At 42.9% G+C, this 21552-nt stretch overlaps 1 protein-coding gene and 1 long non-coding RNA gene across 4 annotated transcripts in view; one reads left to right on the top strand and one right to left on the bottom strand.

Annotated features, from left to right (window-relative positions):
- Nucleotides 1-256: 256 nt before the first annotated feature.
- LOC136002192 (uncharacterized) lies at nucleotides 257-10816 on the bottom strand. Of its 2 annotated transcripts, none has more exons than XR_010607883.1 (3): nucleotides 10089-10816; nucleotides 4395-4510; nucleotides 257-2884 (listed from the first exon to the last, which is right to left on the bottom strand). It is a non-coding gene; the product is annotated as an uncharacterized LOC136002192 (long non-coding RNA). The 2 variants fall into 2 exon arrangements; XR_010607884.1 differs by having other exon boundaries at nucleotides 10609-10816.
- Nucleotides 10817-12298: 1482 nt separating this feature from the next.
- The window catches only part of LOC136001306 (transducin-like enhancer protein 4), a 97654-nt gene continuing 88400 nt past the window's right edge, over nucleotides 12299-21552 (top strand). For both annotated transcript variants that reach the window (XM_065655450.1, XM_065655448.1), the window contains exons 1-4: nucleotides 12299-12501; nucleotides 12912-13009; nucleotides 14126-14189; nucleotides 15596-15640. In XM_065655450.1, the coding sequence (XP_065511522.1) occupies nucleotides 12457-12501; nucleotides 12912-13009; nucleotides 14126-14189; nucleotides 15596-15640 (252 nt within the window). In that variant the 5' untranslated portion in view covers nucleotides 12299-12456. The remainder of the gene's footprint in view (nucleotides 12502-12911; nucleotides 13010-14125; nucleotides 14190-15595; nucleotides 15641-21552) is intronic.

The raw sequence follows: 21552 nt of genomic DNA, 5'->3' as shown, positions 1-21552 counted from the left end.
CCAATTCTAATAATTGCATTTTAGCTCTCTAAATTCCCTCTATAATTTCATATAAGTAAAAAATTCTTCAATTCCTGTCCTAAGCTGTTGTGTAGATTTGCTGTTCATTAATGAACAATGCCATTTTCCAGTGAGTCAAAGCTTATTTCATACATGAACTATCTGGATTTTATCAAATTAACTATTAAGAAAGTGCCTTAACTCTAGTTTAGTTACATGTAACTTCTCAGGTAGTTTCACTGTTGAAAAGAATTACAGTTCTCCAAAGCTGTATTTCTTCAGTTGAAATGTCTAAGATTTTAATATTACAATATACAGCAGTAGTATCTTTGAATGAGGGAGTATACATGTGATACTTTAAAATAAGAAGGTGTATTATTCAGATGACCACAAAAGGACATGTTTAACACATGCATAAAATGTACATCACTGATGTTCAACAACATGCATACCTACCAAAGCAAAACTGAAACAGTTTTTCCTGAATTTTACTGTTGTTTGAGTACATTTTTTCTGATGTTCAGTCTTTACTGAGTGCATTAGGGACTCCTCCAGGGAGCAGAAGATGTGTTTTTTAAGTAAACATTAAATGCTTTGATAAATCAAAACATTCAAATGAGATTACTATTCAAAAAAAAAAAAATCTATTCTGTTTTTAACTGACGTCTATTGTTTAGGATAATAAACCCCTTCATCCAAAAAGACTGAAACAAAGTTTTATTCATTGTTGTCATACTATACATTTTTTTAGAAAATACTTTGTCATGTCAATTGTAAGTAACATATTCCCACAAGCTAATCAGAAATCATACTGAATGACTGATATTTGAATGTGGTAACTAAAAGAAGCGGCACCTTTCCAGTACAAATATTCTTGTATCATAGACATTTGATGGTCTACACATTTACCTAGTCAATAGGAAACAAAGCCACCGATAGCATTAATGAATCACATATCTTTTGAATATTGACTTGTGATAGTAAATTCCAGACTACTGCTTGGAATGGTGACACCAGAGGATTGTTTTTACTTAAAAAACTACTTCTTGCTGCTTATTACCTTACATTGTTTTAAATTACACTTTGGAATCTTATGGCTATGCAGAGATTTGTTTTTATGGAGATAAGCCCCCAAATACCTACTTTAAAGTAAGAGCCTTATTTTTCAGATTTAAAATACAGATTATAAGCCTGACACTGCAAGGCAATTCACACTGTTCAGTAGTGCCCACTATCTGCAATAGGTTCCTTGCAATGAAATGAGACTGCTCCGTAAGTGGAAGATGCAGCATATATTTCTACATGCATTACTTATGTACTGTACTACAAATGGTAACACTGATATTAAAAGTAGCGTCGAGCAGGAGCCAGATCTTCAAATATGTAAACTGCAGTAGCCTTATTGCAGTTGCCTGCTGCATTATGGTTTGTAGCACTATAGGTTTTAGCCTTGTGTTGAGAGAAATAAAATAACTAAATATGAGCTATAAGAGCATAAGTCATACACAGTAGCATTTGGGAAGTATAGATAACTAAACAGAAACTAGTCAACGTTTAGGTAATTAAAAGTACCTGTGAATATTGAGAGATCTCTTGCCTCAAACTGACATTTATAGATATCTAAGTCCACCAGTACTTTCAGCTGGACCATAAATAGTTAAATTAGGAGATCTGACCTCAGCAAGTTTAAGAAAGATAACTAAATCATAAACTTAACAATCTGGTAAAAGTCCAGCAAGGCATTTAGGCTTGATCTTAATTTTAATCTAGTGACTAGCTCCACTGAATGAATAGCATAACTCATGGGCTCGTAGTTAAGCAAATGCTCAAAGCATTTTATTGACTCAGTTACAGCTATTAGATCAGAGCTTCTCAGGACTGCTTCTCAGACATTGCCAGATTTGTCGTTAGTGTGAGACTAGAACAAGTGTTGATATCAAGGAAACTCCTGCAATTCTGTGAAAGCCAAGGGGCACACAAATTGCATGCCTTTGCAAGGGTTCCTAGATTTACATGTACTAACCTTGGAGCCTCTTCCTGAAATATAATAAATAATTTACAGATTCCACAGCCCTGTACAAATATTAATTACAGCAAGTCTTATCACACTTCCTCAGCAAAACTGAAAATAAATTGTCCAAAGCCAGGCAGTGAGTGGCAGAGCTGGTAACACACTTCTAATACCCATTTATTTGCTCCCTGCTTTGATTTGATATCTGATTCAAAGATCTAGACAATGTTTGACAAATCAGACTTTGGGCTGAGGTTATTGCATTTTAGCTATTCAGTCCTAGGTGCAGGAGCTGTAAAAATTATTTTTTCTTCTTTTTGGTCCTTTAGTTTCCAGAGAGGGGAGTAGGTGATGCACTTCTTTTTCATTTAGAAACATATTCGATGTAAATTTACAGCTAAAGAATTCCCTAAAGTGAAAGGATGGGTTAGAGATGGTGTGTGAGTACAAACTCTTCCCTCCTGGATCCAGCGACCATGCATAACTCATTTGAGGGGGGTAGGGAGGGTCTCTCTTCATTTAAGTATGGCCCTTGTTCTTCTCCATTACCATTACTGCACATTCATCCTCATCTCTGCCTGCTCAAGGTACTGCTACTCCTGTGTCGTCATGAGTACCTACATTCTTCTCAGTACGCAAGTTGTGAGCCCTAACACTTTATACAATGAAAAAGAAGTCTAAACACTAGAATCTAAAGAACTTCCTTATTAATTAATTAGCAGCACAGTACTTGACCTCTTAACTAGATTGTGGTCTGTAATTTGAGAGTTATCATTAGCAGCCCCTATAGAACTGGTACTATAGATCCGTGAACGTTGCCCTCTAATTTGGAGTAATAATCTTCATACAACTGTGTTCATTGTTGTTCTTTAACTGTGGGGAAAAAGAAATATATCAATGCAATTGAATGAATCTAGTATTTATCTCTCTCTTGCTGCCTTGTATGAAGCTATTACAGAGCATTATTCATAATATCTGTTTGGTAAAGATGATAGTAAAAGGTTGGTGTAGAAAATAAGTACAGCACATTTTAACAAAAATATCCATGAAATTTGGTAGGTAGAAAGCTTTTATAAACTCTGGTTTCTGCTATGTTACTGTATTAGGAGTCTCAAAGCTTCCTCTAGTTAAGGTTAATTTATTGTTTGCATTAGCGCATATGCCTTAACAATGTAAAGAGCATTTCCCACAGATCGGTTAATAAGATGCAGCACAGAGAAAGGGCCAATGAATCTGTTTGTTACAGTCTACTTAGTGAAGCTATGACTACAATACTCCAGTGCTGAAGTCAGTGAAAAGACACCAGCACAACACAATCCAAGGAAAATGCAAGCCGATACAGCACAAAAGATTCTTTGTTTAAGAGCAGCAGAAATTTCCAGCAACTATCTGTACAAAAATGCACGATAGAAGAGAATGTAATTAAATAACAAAACAAACCCAAACTAAAAGAGAATCATTATAAACCAGGACAAGGACACTTTGTTTTCAAGCACATACAATGAATTTTAAAGATATTTCTTCAAAAGGGGCAATAAAGTATTATGGAGGAGTGACACATTTGATGGATGGGTGGGTTCTGAAAAACCACATTATCAATTACTTTTTCATGTTCAGCTCTGGTCCAGTAATTTTTATTTGAACAGGCCACATGCTAGCATGGTTTTGATTGCAGGAAGTGACTGACTGTCGTTAAAGGGGCTACTATTCATTTGCTACCTTCAGCTTTACTCTATCCCTCCTTTTTCTAATGGTGACTCTGTTACTTCAGGCACTGTTTCAGTTATTAAAGAAAAAAAAAAAGCAGAGAGGGGGGAGAGTTTGTTTAGTAAACTACTCCCTGTTTTGTTTTCAGCCAGTTCACATCAAGTTCAACCCAATGTACCTTGCAGGTTGTTCAGAAAACAAGCTATTTCATTGCCCCTCAAAATTATTTTCTAATCAGTTCAACCCTGTGGGTTGTATCCCTTCTCTCTTTTATACCAATGTTCATCCAAAGCAGTGCCAATAAACCAAATGGAGTCATTGAGCTACAAGCAATTAGGGAGTAAATCCCCATCCACTGTTTCCTTATGTAAACTTTACAGAGGTTCATGAGATTGCCTCATCAAAAGGATTAGTTATCAGGAACAAAACGTCCTTATTTACCTTTGAGACAGGTGTGGGTTAAAGGACTGGCTGATACGTAGAGTACCTGGAGTGAGGATCATTGCATGTGTACCCAGTTACCCAGACAGAAACAGTCCTTCAAAGATCATTTCCACTCTACTTTCTTTAACTGTGGATTGTGAAGGTTCATTTGCCAGCACCCAGTGAGGAGAATTGCGCTGTTTGCACTCAGCTTTCATAGAGGCCGGACTGTGGCCCCTACTACAAATCATACCTAGAACACAGGACAGAGTCTCATGAATTCCATAATCTATTTTGCTTCCCTCCGGGAGACTGATGGCAGCTCTTCATTCCACAGAAGATACTCTGGACTCTCCAGTGGGCTCTTCTCTAGTATCGAGGGCAGGAAAGAAAAGCGTGTCACGGACAAGAAAGGCAAGACTGCAACTTGATGATGTAATCACACTAGGAGAGCGCGCCAGACTCAGGTGAGCAGGGAGAACAGAAAGGCAACCTTACATGCTGCTTTGACATATTCTGATGACTTGGTAATACTTTTCAAATCAGTCCAAAATATAACCCATAAAAGCGCAATGACCATTTTCTGAAGAAAGTATTGCTGACTTCATGGATATGCCCATGTCCATATATAGGGTCACTGTATGTTAATCTATTAAACACAGAAATAGAAGCAGAATGCATTCATTGGCTCTCAAAACCCATTTGCTGTTTAAAAGTTTCAATGCTGAAGTAAACTAAAGGTTCAGAACTGCCTGCACTCCAGTAGGACAGCAGGAAGTTTACATTGCAACTAATAAATTTACTTGAAGCACATCATCTTGACTATTTCCATTCTGAATAATAACCAGAGAGGAAATATTGTTTCCATTTCTTAGGAAGGAAAAGTATATTTAGAGAATAACCCTGGTTATTCAATAGACGAAAACACACTGCTGTTGAATTAGAGTTCTCCATTGCTTTAGAAGAATAAACATATATACAGCAACTATTTGTTGAAATCAGTCTCTTCTAAACACATTAATCCTTTTCTATAGTAATCCATAGCTACTAAAAGAGGTGTGTACATCTTAATCATGAATGTTGCTCCTAAGGAAGGTGTAAAGAAAATAAAACTGCTTCACCACACGCAGAATCTAAAGTCACAATTCCCTGTGGTTGCTGAGTCTGCAGTACAAAGACAGGATGCAAGTCAACTTCAACATATAATTGAAGATTAAAAGAGAAATGGTGTCTTCACCCTTTCAGAGACACCAGGAAATTTGCAGTATATGATGTGAAAAAGAGAAGTTGAAAATGTTATTTACATTCTGAAAATAATTTAAAAATACTTTTTTCCCTAGATAATATTTTTGTGTTGCTCAGTTTATTCCCTTTTGCCAAAGTACAGAAACATTAATAGGGTCAATATGAAGAATATTAAACTAAAGATATATTACATTCATTTCAAATTTTTTTTTTCTTTTGACCTCTTCCCTTTCCTCATCCTACTTAATGCACCTTGAACTTGTAAAATTAAATTGTTTTTTATAGTTTTCTTGCATGACAAAATATAAATCATCCAACAATGTTAATTTCCAAACAGTGGTACTTTATCTTTTATCAATATGACGTGGCAAAAGTCCCCTTTTCAACCTAAAACTTACTTTTGAAAAGCTAGAACTTTGAAACATGTGGAGTAATACTTATTGCATCTAAGAAGTTTTGAGCCAAAGACTTAAATAATTGGATTTATTCAGTCAGAGACTAAATAGTGACTTTTGTTAATGGTGTTGTGAGGGCTGGGAGAACTTTCTTGACCTTCAGGGGCATGGACTGCATCTCAGTTAGCAAGAAGGCATGCTAAATCCATTCTCCTTATCTTCTAATATTGCTAACAGACTCCTAGTGTTGCAGTAAGCACTGCAACCTGGCTAGAGAAGTTGAAAGGCTGGGTAAAATCGTAAGCTGTGTGTTTTCATACAGCCATCACTCCTGAGAGGGAAGCCCTCGTTCTTACATTGGTGGTGAACATGGGGGAGGTTGTGTCGTGTGAGTGGGTAACTTCTTCCTCTTTATAACTCTGGCTTTCAGCACGTAGTCCAGCCCATGCGTTTCCTTGTGAAACCATTCAGTTAATTTTTTGAAAGCTAAGAAAGATTTGGATCTAGTGCTTCAAATGGACTGGTGAACTTTTAAGTTACTGACATTAACATGAATAAAGCGCACTAAGAAATACTGCTGTATTCTGCTCAGGGGTATCACGTCTTACCTAGCTGCAATGTGACTAAAAGATATAGTTGTGTGAAAATGAGTAGTTCAGGTCCGACTTTGTCAGTTCAAGCTGCATTGCGCTCATTCCATGTCTATTGCAAGCTAGAAGAATGTTGCAACAAAATGTGGGATAAACAGCCTTATGGCTACATCCATTTAGCAAATTTTGCAGGTGAGCCTCAAGATTAAGTCACTCCCTTGCAGAAAGGGAGGGGTGACCGTGTAGTAGTCACATCTCAAACCTGATAAAAAGGCATAAACACAACTTCAGGATGGCATAAGACTTTATGAGACTTCTCTGAGGGAGTTTTCTTCCCAAAGAATTTGTCATGTGTTTGCCACAGGAAAAAGTATTCCTTACTGCTAGTTTATAGATTTCAATGAGAAAGGGAGCATTGTCTAGGAAAACTACTTTAATTTCAAATATCTGCCTAAATCATTCTGTACTGCTTAAGTTTGCAAATCCAGCCTCCAGTATATGATAGGCCTTCTGTGGACTTTAACAGAGGTTTTCCTGTCACATCCCAAACGACTTTCTTATAAGTGGAATTGTGTCATTGCAAGAAGTATGCAGGTAATTGTTCAAGCAGAAATAAACAAAGTAAGACTATGAATTCAAAACACCAACATCTATAAAAGAACTAAATAAAATTGGACTTCAGCAATGTTAAAGAAGAATGTAATTACTTTATTGAAAAATAGTTTTGAAACATGCAAAACTCTTGTTTTGTGAGAGAGCTGCATATAAATTGTCATATAAATCATTGTATTATACATACTATCATAAATTCTCCTAATGTGCTGACTAGCTGCAATATATCCCTAAGGTCACTAATGACTAATTTAGTAAGTTGTAGGCAGGGAGTGCTTTGAAAATGTACGGAGGCAGGGTCACTTGATAGCACTTGTAAAACACCCGAACATAAACTGTGTGTCATGCTGTTACATTCTTCTACCAGTAAAACCCAGCTTAACACCATAATTAAAAGTTTTAAGCAGAGAGAACTTGGTGCCAATTGAACTGAAAACCTCACTGAGTTTATCTGTTTGAAAGATGAGTGCTTGTTACACAGTCCACTTAAATATGTGTACTGCTGTAAGATCTACTCTGAGGCATTTTGAACTGATTGATTTATCAGTTTAACACCTTTATTTTTGTGTGTGTATGTGTGTGCATGTGAGTACACAGCTGACAAAGCATGGTGACCTAGTAACTTGGTCCCAAAATAAATTGTAATAATTTGTACTGGTAGGCACAACTCTCCTGGCCTTCAGCTACAGTCATTCCAGACAGGAAACCTGTGGGGTTACATACAAAATGGCCTTAGGATCGGACCCTTTATTAAAGATCCTCTGGCACTGATAAATCTTTGTAGTAAGGTTATGACTCGACTGTAAAAAAACATCACCGGAGCCTGAGAGTGGGCTAGAAAATCTCAGCTGGAAAAGAGTTTCTTTTTCACCTATCCTGTAAAATACATATATAAGCACACATCATTCTGTCCGTTTTGGACCTTAGGCTTTGAATGCAAACAAAAGCAGACTAGTTCTGAACAATAGGAATGAAATAACCAGTTGCTTTTCTTGATAACAGGAGGAAAAAAGAATTGATGAGATGCTTTGTAGCCTCTGGCTCCTCTGCGATATTTCATAGAGTTTTTCTACACCAGTCAAAACTCAGCGCACTTACTGTGCATATAAAACTGCCTAAATATTTCTTGCAGTCGATTCACTTATGAGAAATCTTTAGCAAGATGTGTAAAACATTTAAAAGCTACCTTCTCCACTTTCTAGATAATAGTACCGGTTATATAACCTACCATAAAAGATTCTTCATAAAAGAAGGAAAAAACAAGGAACTTTAAATACAAAACAGCCTATATTTAAACACCCATCAAGGCTGTGTCAGAAATGACAAAAGATAGGAAAATAGAATGACATTGACATTCTGATCTTAATTCACATCATTTAAAAGTGGCAAGTTATAGTGCACTTTCTCTTAAACTTCTGAGCTTCATGGATCTTGCTAGAATGCTAAAAACTGTTCAAAAACACAGTGACTATTTACATAAAGAGTTAAGTATATAGATACACACTTCTTGCTAAAGCTCAGCAAGCCAAACTCTGCCCCAGTTCTAGCCACACAAATTCACTGAAGACTAATGTGCAAGCAAGGGTGAACAGTGCTGAAGCTTTGATGAACATTGCTGGTAAATTGCCCTTCAAAAGAAGAGAGACTGCTTTGGCCAAAAAGCTGTATGCATTTGCCTTCTAAGGAGTAGAATACCTTTCCATTTGGAACTCTGTACCTCATGCTAGGCTCATGCTGGGTGACAAGGAATGAAGAATCCTGCTGTTATTTTCAGAACTCAATTTTTTCATCTATAGCATTTCTTTTATAACTGGACTAGTCCTTCTCCAGGTTGTGAATTTGATGGTAAAATCTGCTAAGGTCACCCATCACATTTCCAAAGATGCTTTCAGCCCTGCAGAGTGAGTTCCATTCTTGCACAGCTTTCAAGTACTTGGGTGACAGGCATATAAGCATTTGCAGATTGGCAGCCATACTTCTGAACGCCAAGACTTGATCGTGGCACATGGTGAATGTCCTCTGTTTCAGAGGAGTTGGAAGTACTCCACTGCCTAGTGAATGGTGCTCATGACAAATGTTTCAAAGGCGTTTTTGGTACTGGATGATTTAAGACACATGAGAAATGATGTCTTTGTAATTAGACAGGTGTTTTACCTCCAAATCTTTAAATGATATTTAGAGGTCTAAGTCCCTTTGCAACAGTATGAATTTGGTAAATAAGAAAATTCCAGCAGAAACGAAATATGCCAGTGAGCTGAAGGCTGATTACTGCAATGCCTAATGTGCAGACATCTTCTGTGGTATAAAAACAGAAGGTGAAAAGAACACAGTTTTGTCCATTTCCCAGTAGACCACTTGCCATTTTAGGCAAAAAAAAAAAAAAAAAAAAGCTTTGAAAGGATTCAGAATCAGTTGCCACAAACCACTCCAGATGCTAGCGGTTATAGCGTTCACCACGGAGGAAGCAGATTTTGGTTACAAACTCTGTTTCAGAGAGAGGAGGCAGCTCCACTCCACGCCTCCTTCATCTCCCAGCCCCAGACAGTAGTGGAAGATATACACTGTTACCACCTTCATCACCACCACAGCTGCTCTGAGTCCTGAGATCTCAACTACTGGACCAGTCCTTGGAGATCAAGTAAGGAAGGAAAAACCACCGTGTTAAAACCTGGGTGGTGTGTCCCATCAAGGCCCCAACGCGCTCAGCAGCTGCAGGCCTTAGCCAGAGGTCTGTGGGCAGTAACGAATATTTATGACCAAAATATTAAATACATATAATTTAGCTGGCATCATTAGGGCACTAATTGCTGAGTGCAAGTTTTGAGCCTGTAGATTTGGAATACAGGCATCAAAAGTGACGTGACTAAACTGCATCTATTCAGCATGCAAGTTTAAACTGCAGCTCATCAAGACTACAAACTGCTTAAAGGCAAATCTAAGCTTGAGGGGGCCGGGGCGGGGCGGGGGGTGGGAAGGAGAAAAAAAAAAAAGTCTGAGCCTATCCCCCAAGTGTACGTCACGGCATGGCATTAACTGCAGTGGGGCTCGGCAGAAAAATTGTTTTGGGGTCCTTTTAGGATACAGCACCGCTAGGCGCAGACTTGCCTTTTTGGGAAACCCAGGCGGTGACGTCGCTGAGTGCGCGGCCGTGCGAGCTGCGGGGCTGGGAGGAGACTTCCCGGAGCTGCTCCCGGAGGAGGCGGCCGCAGTTACTTGCCCCTTCCCCTCCCTCGGTAATTCCCGGGGGCGTTTATCGCCCCTTGAGCAACCGGGCCCGCAGTACCCAGCCGCCCTCCTCCCGTCGGACGCCGACAGAAAACGCCCCGTCGAATCTCCGCGTCCCTTTACAAATATCCCGCAAAGGTCAGGGCTTTGAGCCTTACTCCGGAGAGAGGCTAAGCCCCTCTCGCTGCCGAGCTTCCCACAGGAACGACCGAGTCCCTTAAGCAAAGCCAACAGGAAAAAAACCAAAACAAAACAAATAAACACCACTTAAATCCCGCCGTGTTCTGCGGCTGCACCGCGGCCCCGCTCCGCCTGCCCAGGGCCCATCGGCACCGGCCACGGCGGGGGCGAGTGGCGGAGGGGGCGTCCCCGGGCCGGGGGCTGCCACACCGGCACCCACCTCGGCTTCGGCGCCTTCCCGGTGTAAGCGCTTTAAAACTGGCGGCCGCGAAGGGAGGCCCGCCGCGGCCCCGCGCAGCCCCGGGAGGGGAGGCGAGGGCGGCAGGGCGCCAACGGCCCCGGGGATCTCCCGTCCCTCCCAGCAGGCAGGGCGGGGGCAGCTCCCCGGTGGCAGCGCCGCTCCTTCCGACAAGCCCCACGACGGGCCAGGGAAGACGAGCCCGGAGACGCCGTCGCGCCCGCCGGGGCCCGCGGTGGGTAGCGGCCCGCCGCGCCTGTCTCTTTAAGGAGCCGTTGCCCCCTAATTAGCGCGTCCCCGGCGGCGCGGGCGGGCGGCGGCGGCCGCGGGCGGGGCGGGAGGCGGGGCGGGCGCCCCTCGCTCCCGCCGCGCCACCACCCCGCGCGCAGGAGGCGGCGAGAGCAGCAGCGGCAGCCGACACCGGCCCACGTTACTTTGATTGACGGCTGAACAAATGTTTCCCCTGTTCGAACGCCGGCGCCGCGGAACGCCAGCGATCTCAAGGCTCCACCTCGGGCGGCGGGCAAACAGGAGCGGCGAGGCAGGGGAAGCCGCCTGATTGGCTGTGAGCCCGCCCTGCGTCAGGCCCCCACGTGGGGGCTGATCCCGGGGCCACCTCCTCCTCCTCCTTCCTCGAGCCCGCATGCCCATTTGTCAGCGGCGAAATGATGGGCATTAATACAGAACGGCGATTAATGTGCGGCCGCCGCCGATTGGTCGCCGGCGACGCCCTTCATGGGCGGTGCGGCGGAGGGGGAAAGCGAGGGGGGCGGGAGGCGCCGCCGCGGTGCCCGACGGGAGAGGAAGTCCTGAGAGCGGCGGTGGGCGCGGAGAGAGGGCGGCGGGAGGACTGCGGCTCCCAGGGTGCACCGCGGCGGCGGTCTTCCGGCTGCTGTGAATATGTATCAGAATGTTAATGACCAGCTGCTGCTAAATTTGGTCAAAGGAGTCACCTCGCCAGAGCGTGCGCTGGGAGCGGCGCGGAGCGGCGGCGGCGGGCCGGGCTGGGCTGGGCTGGGCTGGGCCGGGCCAAGGAAGGGCTGGGCTGGGCCGAGCCGAGCCACTGGGCCGGGCACGGGGCTCCGCTCTGTGCGGCGCCGCTGCTGCCGCCGCCACTTCCCGGAGTTTCGAAAGGCGAGGAGGGAAAAAAGGAAAAAAAAAAATACATAAATAAAGCAGCCCGGACCGTATCTTCTTTTTCATCTTTCTCGCTCTCTTTTTAATTTTTTTAATTAAAAAAAAAAGGGCAAAACCAAAAGGAAAAAAGCGGCCCAGCAGCACTCGCGGGGAGATGCGGTCCGGCCGGTAGGAGCGAGGACCAGCCCGCCACACAAAAGGGCACCGCACCGCACCTCCGCGGGGCAGCCGCCCGCCGCAGCCGCCCTCCCCGCCGGGGCGCTCCGCTCCGCTCCGCTCGGCGCCGGGAGAGCCGCCGGCAGCAGTAAAAGTTTGCAGGAGGGGAGGAAACTGCCGCCGGGGATCTCTGGCGGAGCGCGCACCGGTGGAGGGGCTTTCCCCGCCCTTCTCCTTTTCCTCCTCCTCACCCGCCGCTGCACGGGGCTCGCAGCCCGCAGGAGCCCGCGAAGCGGCGGCGCTCGGGAGAGCCGGTCGGCGCCGCCCGCTGACCGCCCCCGGGGGATGTGGCAGCGGCCCCTGCGCGCCGCGGTCGCCGCCGTCGCCGCCGCGCCTCGCTGCTGCCGGCGGTGTTCCGCCAGCCCCGGGGCGGCGGGGCCGGGGCGTCCCTGCCCGCCGTCGTCGTCGTCGCCGCCGCTGCGCCTGCAGTCTTGATCCCCGCCGCTCCGGCCGCCAGCGCCCCCCGAAGCGGCGTGGATGATCCGCGACCTGAGCAAGATGTACCCGCAGACTCGGCACCCGGTGAGTGGCGGCGGCGGTGGCCCCGCGGGCAGCGCTCCGGCGCGGGCACCGCGGAGTTGTAGCCATTTTCTTATTGTTGTCCGCCGCGCCGCCGCCGCCCCGGGCCGGGGTTGGCTCCTCCGAGTTGCCCCGGCCCGGTGCGCGGCGGTCCCGGCGCCCGCCCCGCGCTACGGCCGGTGTGGGGGGTCCGAGCGGGTGACGCCTCCCCCCGCGGCGGCCCCGCACCGCCGGCGGCCCCGTCGGGGCAGCAGCTCGGGGCGCTTCGGGCATCGCGCCGCAGCCCCCGAGCGGGCGGGGGTCCGACAGGCTGCGAGGGCCGCGGCGGCGGGCGGGGGGTGGCGGCCGGGCGGGGGGAGCCGCGGGCGGGCGAGACGGGGGCGATTTAAAGACCCGCTGTTGCTTGCTTGCAGGCTCCTCACCAGCCAGCGCAGCCCTTTAAATTCACCATTTCCGAGTCCTGCGATCGGATTAAGGAGGAGTTTCAGTTTTTGCAGGCTCAGTACCACAGGTAACGCTGCCTACTTTCCCGAGCCCCTCGCGGGCTCACCTCTCTCCGCTTTCCACCGCCGCTGCCGGGGGGTCGGCGGTGCGGGGGCGATGGGACCCCCCGGAGGAGCCCGGGCGCGGAGCGGACCCACCCCATCCGGGCGCTGCTCCGCCGGCTCTTCCACATCCCGCCGGCGCTCCCGGCCCTCGGGGCGGGGGTTCACAGGGGCTCCGAGCCGAACGGTGCGAGCGGATTTTCCTGCTTTCCCCACGCTCCAGGTTGTGGTTGGCTTTTGGGTGTGTGTTGTTTTTTTTTTTAAATTACTTTTATTTTTTTCCTTTTGGTGGGGGATGTTGATGGAAAAATATGTGGCTGTCTGGGCTCGTCCTCTGCTTTTCTTCAAAATGCCGCTCAGGACACGCATCTTGTCTTGGCTCGGCCCCCTCGCGCCTTTCATTGACATATCAAGTGCTGATAACCTGGAAGTGAGGCAGCGAGCTATTTCATTATCCTTAGCTGGAAGTGCGCTGTGTCCTCGAAGTGACAAGTGACTTCTGGCAGGATTGCTTACCGGGTTTCTGAAAACAAACAAAAAAACCAGCGGAGGTGTTCATGTTTACCACGGTGTTCCTTAAATTACTTGCAGTATTTTCCTTGCAGTTCTGTCATCAGTAACAGCAAAGAAAAAAAACCGCAGCAACTTTTTCTCGGTGGAGTGGTGATACGCGTTTGATTGCTCTGTGGGTTGAGTGAAAGCAAGAGGTGTTTCTAAAACTCATTTAAATAAAAACTCTGAAACCCTAATTATGGATTTGTAAGTGGCTTCTCAAGCTTAAGAGTTATAGGTATGAACCCCCGCGTGCTTCTACTGTGAACCCGTGTTGGGGTGTTTTTGTCAGAGAAAAATAGTCTCCTGTGTAGTGTATGCAGTTTGCTTAGGAGATGAGGATGTTGCGCAGTATCTCCTGAAAGGGGAAAAGTACAAACCCCACCCTGAACTCCCAAGCAAGAGCCGGAATGCACGTTTCTATTTGTGTATTGGAGAAATGCTTGAAAAGGGGAATAACCTGTGCTCAGAAGAATGTCGGTTATATGTTATGAAGTACCCATGCATTTTCCTTTTTATGTCTTGAACAGTTTAAAGCTAGAATGTGAAAAACTGGCCAGTGAGAAGACTGAGATGCAGCGACATTATGTCATGGTAAGCAAGCTGCATAACAAATTCAAAATGTCTATTAGCTTGGTATACTGAGGCTGAAATGCATTCAGATTGCTGGAGGCGAACAGGAAGATTATAGTAGTGCTGCTGTTGTTGAGGTTGCATCAGTGCTTCCATTATAAATCCATAGTTTCAGGGGTTTATAACTTTGTTGCAGCAGTCAGTTTTCCGTGTGAAACCTGCTTTTTAAACCTTTAAAGCAATTGGAGATATTTCTTCAAAATGCTAGGAGATTGCTTGTCAGCCCTTTAAAGCCATGTAGAACTTTCATAGTGTACCTTGGGATGATGTTTTTTACTTTTTCTGACTTCTCTGAGCGATCCTATCTTTGTAAAAATGGTTCAGGATAATATTTTTTTCTGTGAAGGGAGTAAGCCAAAATTGTACGTGTACACATACAAAACTGAAGCTAGAAGAACTGTTGCACCTGGCCAGCTGGTTCATTGTTTGGCTGAATTCAGAATGGCAGAGATCTCAACTGTGAAAGCGATTTCCTCAATGGTTGTGGTCTGCCGGGTTAAATAACGTGCATAGGAAAACATCTCTAAATACCTAATTGCGTGATGGATCATGCTAACTCCAGAGCTCTTGCTATCTGCTCTCTTGTTCATCTATGGAGGATTAGCCATATGTATGTATGTATGTATGTAGAAAATAACACTCTTGTATTTACAAAAAAGAGTAAATAACCTTGAAAAATTCTTAACCAAGAGCACAAGCAAATGTTAAGGTTCACCATTATCTTTTTCATGCCTCATATGCCTAAGTCTTGGAGATTGTTTGGTACTGACATTACACACTGAACTGAGTTCCCCTCAATACTTGGGCACAACAGGACATCTGCTTTCACTCTGAATATTTGTGTTCTTTCTTTTCTTGCATTCATGCAATGTAATTGTAGCTTTTTTGTGTTTTTAATTTAAAATACTGAATAACCGATCTGTTAGACATTGCTGACTTGTTTGTATGTCTGGCTTCAAGCACTTCGGACATTTTTTGTCATCTTTTATGTGTGCTAGGGAATCAAATCTTAAGCATTTTCTGTGGGGCTTTTTTTCTGTTTCTCATCTTTAACTCTGATTGTGATTATGTGATTTTTTGTTGTCTTTTTAAAATTGTTTTATCACTGTTCTTTGTAAATTTTACACAAAGCAATGTAGATAAAACAAAAAAGCAAAGAAACACAACCAAACCAAAAAAACCCCAAACAAAATGAAACAAAAGGTTGCTGTGAAATGCAATGCTATTTTGAATTCCGGGAAATCTTCAAGGCCAGTAAATGTTTGTAGGTCTGTATGTGTTTGTATAGATGATGTCTGAGTCAAAGTGAATTTTGGAATGGTTTTCACAATTGCGGGGTCTAATAGAGTCATTTTCTTCTTTCTCAGTATTACGAGATGTCCTATGGACTGAATATAGAGATGCATAAACAGGTAGGTAGCTGTTTTGTTTTGTGTAAGAATGCTCTGTTTAATTTCTTCAAGCAGTCTTAAAACAGACGTATTCTGTGTCACTTGCTTTAGTCGCATGTTTGAGTGCTCTGACAGTTTTTTTGTACTTAACCTGGCCCTGAAACTTCCATCTTTTCTACGTATATGAGCTCTGTGTAGGTTATGGTTATGGCTGCCTATTGTGCATTATTTCATTGACTTTCCACATGCAATCGCCAGACATGCAGGCAGTCCTGTACTGCACAAGGAGGGTGTATGTGAGTAGGAATGGGTACGTGGATTGTACTTTCAGATCCGTATGACCTCAAACCCTCAGGGTTTGCTTTTTGGGATGATAGCTACATCACAAGTGCATATCGGGTGTTGCGGGATTTGTATTTGCGTGTGGGAAAGACTTCTCTTCAGTTAACCTGGAGCTACAAAAGCAATTGATGCACGGCCATGTTCCTGTTTCCTTCAGGCTGCTTACTTGGACCTTTGTCCAAAACCAGTGTCTTAGCATCTCAAACACGAAAGAGTAAATGAGCTTTCTGTGAGGATGTTAGCATGCTTGGTTTTGTGCCTTGAAGTCTAGTGCTTAGGCCAAGATTAGCAGGAGATCAGTCAGATGGATCATGGTAGTGTAAATCAGAGTTTCTTATTAGGTAATGTGTGTTTTTAACCTTCTTTGGAGGAGAATGAATTAAACATCTGACCTCTTTTCCAGTGAGGGAACTTTTTATATGGTGGAGTTTAATACTGACAACTCATTTTAGCAAATGGTTGAGCAACTCACCAGCGTTGCTGGGGAGTGTAAACTTCAGAAATAAAGAAATGGTTGGATAGGAGAAGACAGACCATCTGAAAATTGGTTTGTACGCATTTCTGTTCAAACTTAGGGATTCGGAACTTCTCTGGGTTGTGGAAATAGGATTTCTTTATCTTCTTGAGAGCAGACATACAAGTCAAATGTTTTTTCCTGTTATTTATTATTTATTATATTTTGTATTCCATTAGCATCCCAATGCCACAGTACTGATGGGGGCCATTTGCACTAGATGGCATACAAATGTGAAGATGGTGGGATTTCCTGCCTGAAAGCATTTTGCATCTGCAGCTCCAAACTTATGGGACCTTGTACATACACATTATTTTACAGACACATACCTAGACCTGTTGAATTCAGATGTCCTCCTTACAGGCACCTACCCGTGAAGACTCAGCAGATGCATTTGACAAACGGTTGGTGGAAAGACTGGTCACTGGCTCACAGAGGTGTTGGTTTTGTTCTCAGATTAATACCCAGATTGTTTCAGGTCTCATTTAAAAACAAACAAACAAAAAATTAAAGCAAAATGAAAAAAAAAACCCAAACAATCAGTGAAGTAGTAGGTATGGAAACAGTTTACAAAGACCGGAATCCTTACAGGCCACCTACGTAGCAAATTCTTTTGGCATTTGAAAGCAACCATTGCAGTCAAACTTGTTTATATTTCTAGGTACCTTGTTTTTATAGCACAAAATTCTGTGGGACAAAATCAACTTGCGAGTGCAATGTGGAATTAAATTGTTTTAAGCAGGAGGGGGGAAACCCACCATGAAAGCCCTTTTACCTTAATTCCTAAATGTTTTACTTCAGAAATTGTATACAGTAAGGCAATAGAGTCATCAGTGATATTCTGTAGAAATTAAATACTTAGTCACCAGTAAGTGTGGGGATTACAAAGCACTGGCTTTTAATGAAACACCTTTTTCCATTACTGTTCAGTCTGTTCAAATTAGTAGTTTAAGTATCGTACTCTTATGCAAAACACTTGAATATTTTGTCAGATGTTGATTCAAACTAGTGGCGGCTAAAAAATGTGTTCGGTATCATTCTTAAATCTGATTTCGTGTCTCTTGCGCTTCCCCTTCTATTGCCCGTGTGTGGCTGTTTGTTTGGTTTTTTTATCCTTTCTTGCTTCAGGAACTGCAAAATATTTTCCATCTTGCTTTATGATCACAGCATTTGGGTCCAATTTGGTATATTGTATAGATAGTGCTGACTGCTTCATTTGATGTGTGCGAAGCTTTTTTAGTCTTCCACCTTAAATACCCTTCTCTTCCTTTCCTGTCTTTGAATTTTACTCGTCTGAAATTGAGGGATTCACCCTTGTTTGTTTTTTTTTTTTCCTCTTCCTCCCTCCCCCCAGCTTTCTAAATTCAATCATATAAAAAATCCTGAGGGCAGTTTATCACATTATGAAATACAGACAGCCCTGCAAACCACCTACTTATTATATTTTCTTTCTTTTTTTCACTTTAGCACAGAGGCATATCTGTCTTTATTTGTTTTTCTGGGCAGACAGCCTTGGTTCCTCTCAGGTTCTTTTCCAGATGTACTCGCTGGATGCCCTTGTAATGGAAAGCAGGCAATAATGCAGTGAAGTTGCCCTTCGGCATAATTGGGCCTAGTTCTCAAGATCAGGTTAGGCTTATTCACTTATTAGATTTGCGTCTCAAAGGGTTCAAGAGCAGGACTCCCTGGAGTCCTTGGAAGTACCCTAGTAATTGGTGGCCCTGATATTTGAAACCTTTGTGTATTTTTCTGTTAAAGCTTCTGTTCTTCTTGGCTGCTCCCAGCCACAGAGTATTTATTTTTAGAGAAATTTTTCACTGGAACAGAAAATGATGGCTGTGATGGAGTCATGACTCTGTGACTTAGCAAATTGATAAAAGGATAAATGCACAGAGAGCAGCGGTAGTGAGTGTGTCTGGGGGGGGTAGCGCAAGGAAGAGCATCTCTCTTCCCACCCCTCGTGTGATGCTCATCATCAGTCATCCTGTGTTGATTTTGATAGAAGGCTATTAAAGTGAAACCTATGGGGAATTTGTCATTCTGAAAGGAAAGCTAATGTAATTAGTACCAATTAAAGTACATTTAGTAAATTGGATTTAATCTTAATTAAGCCTGCATAATGTTGCCAATTTTTAACAATTATGTTTGAGAACATAATTAATTTAAATTTTGGTAACTGAGTAAATAGCATTAGACTTGTAGAATTAGTCTTTTTTTTTTTGTTTTGTTTTTTTTTTAAAGACTGTTGTGGGGTATGTTATGACATGTGGTGTTATAGCCTAAAATACTAAGCTAATTTTTGATACTCTGTACTAGGATCAATAGAGCTTCAAAACAGATATATTTAAAAAAAAAAAAAAAAAAAGGCATCAAGTTGGGGGGTTTTGGGTCTCAGTATGAACAGATACTTCCTTACAGTTTTAAATTTCAATACTAGCATAAATATGAATGAGTATGGTCTGAAGATGTTAATTTTTACTAAGTTGCTTTTTTTAACATTTGTTTTTAAGAGGCTCAGCCGATAGTTTATGAATGAGTAGTTGACGTGCTGTGCTGTGTTTCTAATATACTGTTGCTACTTGGTGGTGGTCATTTGGTTTAATTTCTGAAATTAGGCTGTTTTAATGTTATGGTAAACAGTTTATTTAAATTGCTGTAATCAAACACGCTTGCTGAAGGTTTTAATTCAGAATTGTAATTATCACTTAAAATAAGCGTCTGTATTTGGTTACTGCCAACAGATATTTGTGAATGGGACTGATGGAAAGCATAAATAGGATACACCATTCACTTTTCACTTTGATTATGTTTTTTGCAGGTGGCAATATGTAAATTTTGAGTCGCTCTTTTTGGTTAGACCTCCATCTTTGAATTAATTCACATGCTAGAATGTTGGATTTCAGCATTTTTGAAAGAAAATTCAGGTCTTTTAAGAAGCTAGATATTAAAAAATAAATGAAATGACTTTTTAAGATCGCAGTAAAAAAAAAATCCAGTGCAATCCATGTAAATTTTATTACAAGACTTGGGCAACAACCATTTGAGTGCTGCTAAAATATTAATTGGATAGAAATGAAAGGGCTCTGCTAGCTGATAGGATATCATAATCATAGCTGCAGCAGTCGATGGTAAATGATGATAAATGGCATTAGGAACCTTTTAGCAAACTGTAATAACTACGAGGAGGGAAGCAGTATGGATTTGCATTATATCTGATACCCTCTAGTACCAAGTGGATTGCCAATACTGCTTGTTTAGCATTTTCTAAGGGCAATAGGATATTGATTTCTGACTTACAAGGAACGGCTCTATTTTCACCATTGAAAAGTATTGCAGGTTGTTAAGAAGAAATTGACTTGAAGAGGCCTGACTGCTGCCCATCATGGAGCAAATAAAGCAAAACTGCCGAAGCATGGTGGAGCAGCGAGATGGGGCCCTCAGCAATTTGTTGCTATTAATTTACCATGCTCGACAGCAAATCAATCGGCATCTACTTCATCTGCTGGAGAAAATGCTGTCCAGGGCAGATAAAAGGCCCTGCGTGGTACAGGGAATAGACTGGATTGGCCAAACGGAGGCTGCAGTTAATGTGTAAATAAGTGAAATCAAGGCCACTGTTGCCGAGAAAGCTGTTTTTAATTAGGTTGGGGCTTTATAGTGAGCTATTTAAGAAAGCAGTATGGAGAGTAAGGGGAGATTTATTGCTGACTGGGTTAATATATGGGCTGCACGACATGCCAGCCTTGAGTCTGCTTGCTTCTAAGCCTTAGTAAATTATTTTGGTAAAGGGGTAAAGATGGGAATCAGTTTGTTTAATTTAGGACAGAGTTTTGACCGTTTTTCATCTTCATGGCCATAAAACGCATATATCACAGGGAATTGGTTTGTATATGCGCTACCTGTCTAATGGAAAAATGCTCTTGTTTTTCTTTTCTGTTTTTTTTTGGACAATGGTCTGGTTTTGGTGTGAATGTGTGTACATACATGAGTGCATTTTTTTGTTGTTGTTTTTAACACAGTCAGTAGTTGAGTGTATATTGTCTTCCATTTGAAGAATAGCTGGAGAGCCAGCTAAAATTATACTGGCTGAATTTGTTTTCCATTATAAACAGTAGGAAAGATTTAATAGAGATACAGGCAGTGGGTAGTCAAAACTGAACTAGAAAACTTCAAAATGAGAGAGATTAAAAGTGAAATTTTGAAAACTGCAGCTCACACAGGACTATTAAGGAGGAAGAGAAAAACAAGTGGCTTTTCCATCGAAGTCGCAAAATGTAAAAAATAGGCTGTCAAATCAGTTTGACAACTGAGGCTTGTTTGTCCCAGTTTTAGGTTATTTAGCCTCTGAAGCCAGCAGAAAAGCTTAGAAGCTTATGAAAAGTTAGAAAATGTATTATTCTGCAGCTAAGCCAGAAACCTTTTACTTGGTAATAACTGCTAAGTTCTGAAACAAGATTCTGTGCTTTCTTTTCCTCATGATACACATGTTAGACAGCCTTTCTGTGGAGAGGTCCCGTTAATTACTGGGAAGTTTGTTGTTGCCACTTCTCAATGAATTAGTGTTGAAATAACCTTTCCCCCCGCAACTGCACAATAACATGCATGAGGACAAGAACTTCCATTTCACCCCGGCTGTGCCATTCATAAGCAAAGTGTCATTTTTCCCCACTTGTTTTGGCAATTCAGACAGATGCTTAAGACACAGGAAGCAGGACAAAACATGCTGAGCAAACTTTTCTATCAAGACTTAACACTCTGTTTTTACTGGCGAAAGGCTGTGCTCTACAGTGCTTAAACATAAAAGCATTTTTCTGCCTTTGAAAGATGCTAATTGCCGTGATGCTGCCTCACTGACTGTGTTAGTTTATGAGCTCCCTCGTAATTACCAAGGAGGCCAATGGTGACCCTGTGGTTAGGGTTGCCCAACACCTTCCCCTGTAAAAAAATCCTTGCCTTTTTTTTTTTTTTTAAACACAAGAAGCTGCATCACCTTTGCTGTTCACATTAAGGGAGACTGTTCTTGTGAGTGCCCCCAGCCCCTTTTGGGCAGTGGTGGGGCGAGGGAAGGCAGAGGTGA

The sequence above is a fragment of the Caloenas nicobarica genome, chromosome Z (assembly GCF_036013445.1).
Source record: "Caloenas nicobarica isolate bCalNic1 chromosome Z, bCalNic1.hap1, whole genome shotgun sequence".
NCBI lineage: Eukaryota > Metazoa > Chordata > Aves > Columbiformes > Columbidae > Caloenas > Caloenas nicobarica.
This window is presented reverse-complemented; position numbering and strand designations above follow the sequence as displayed.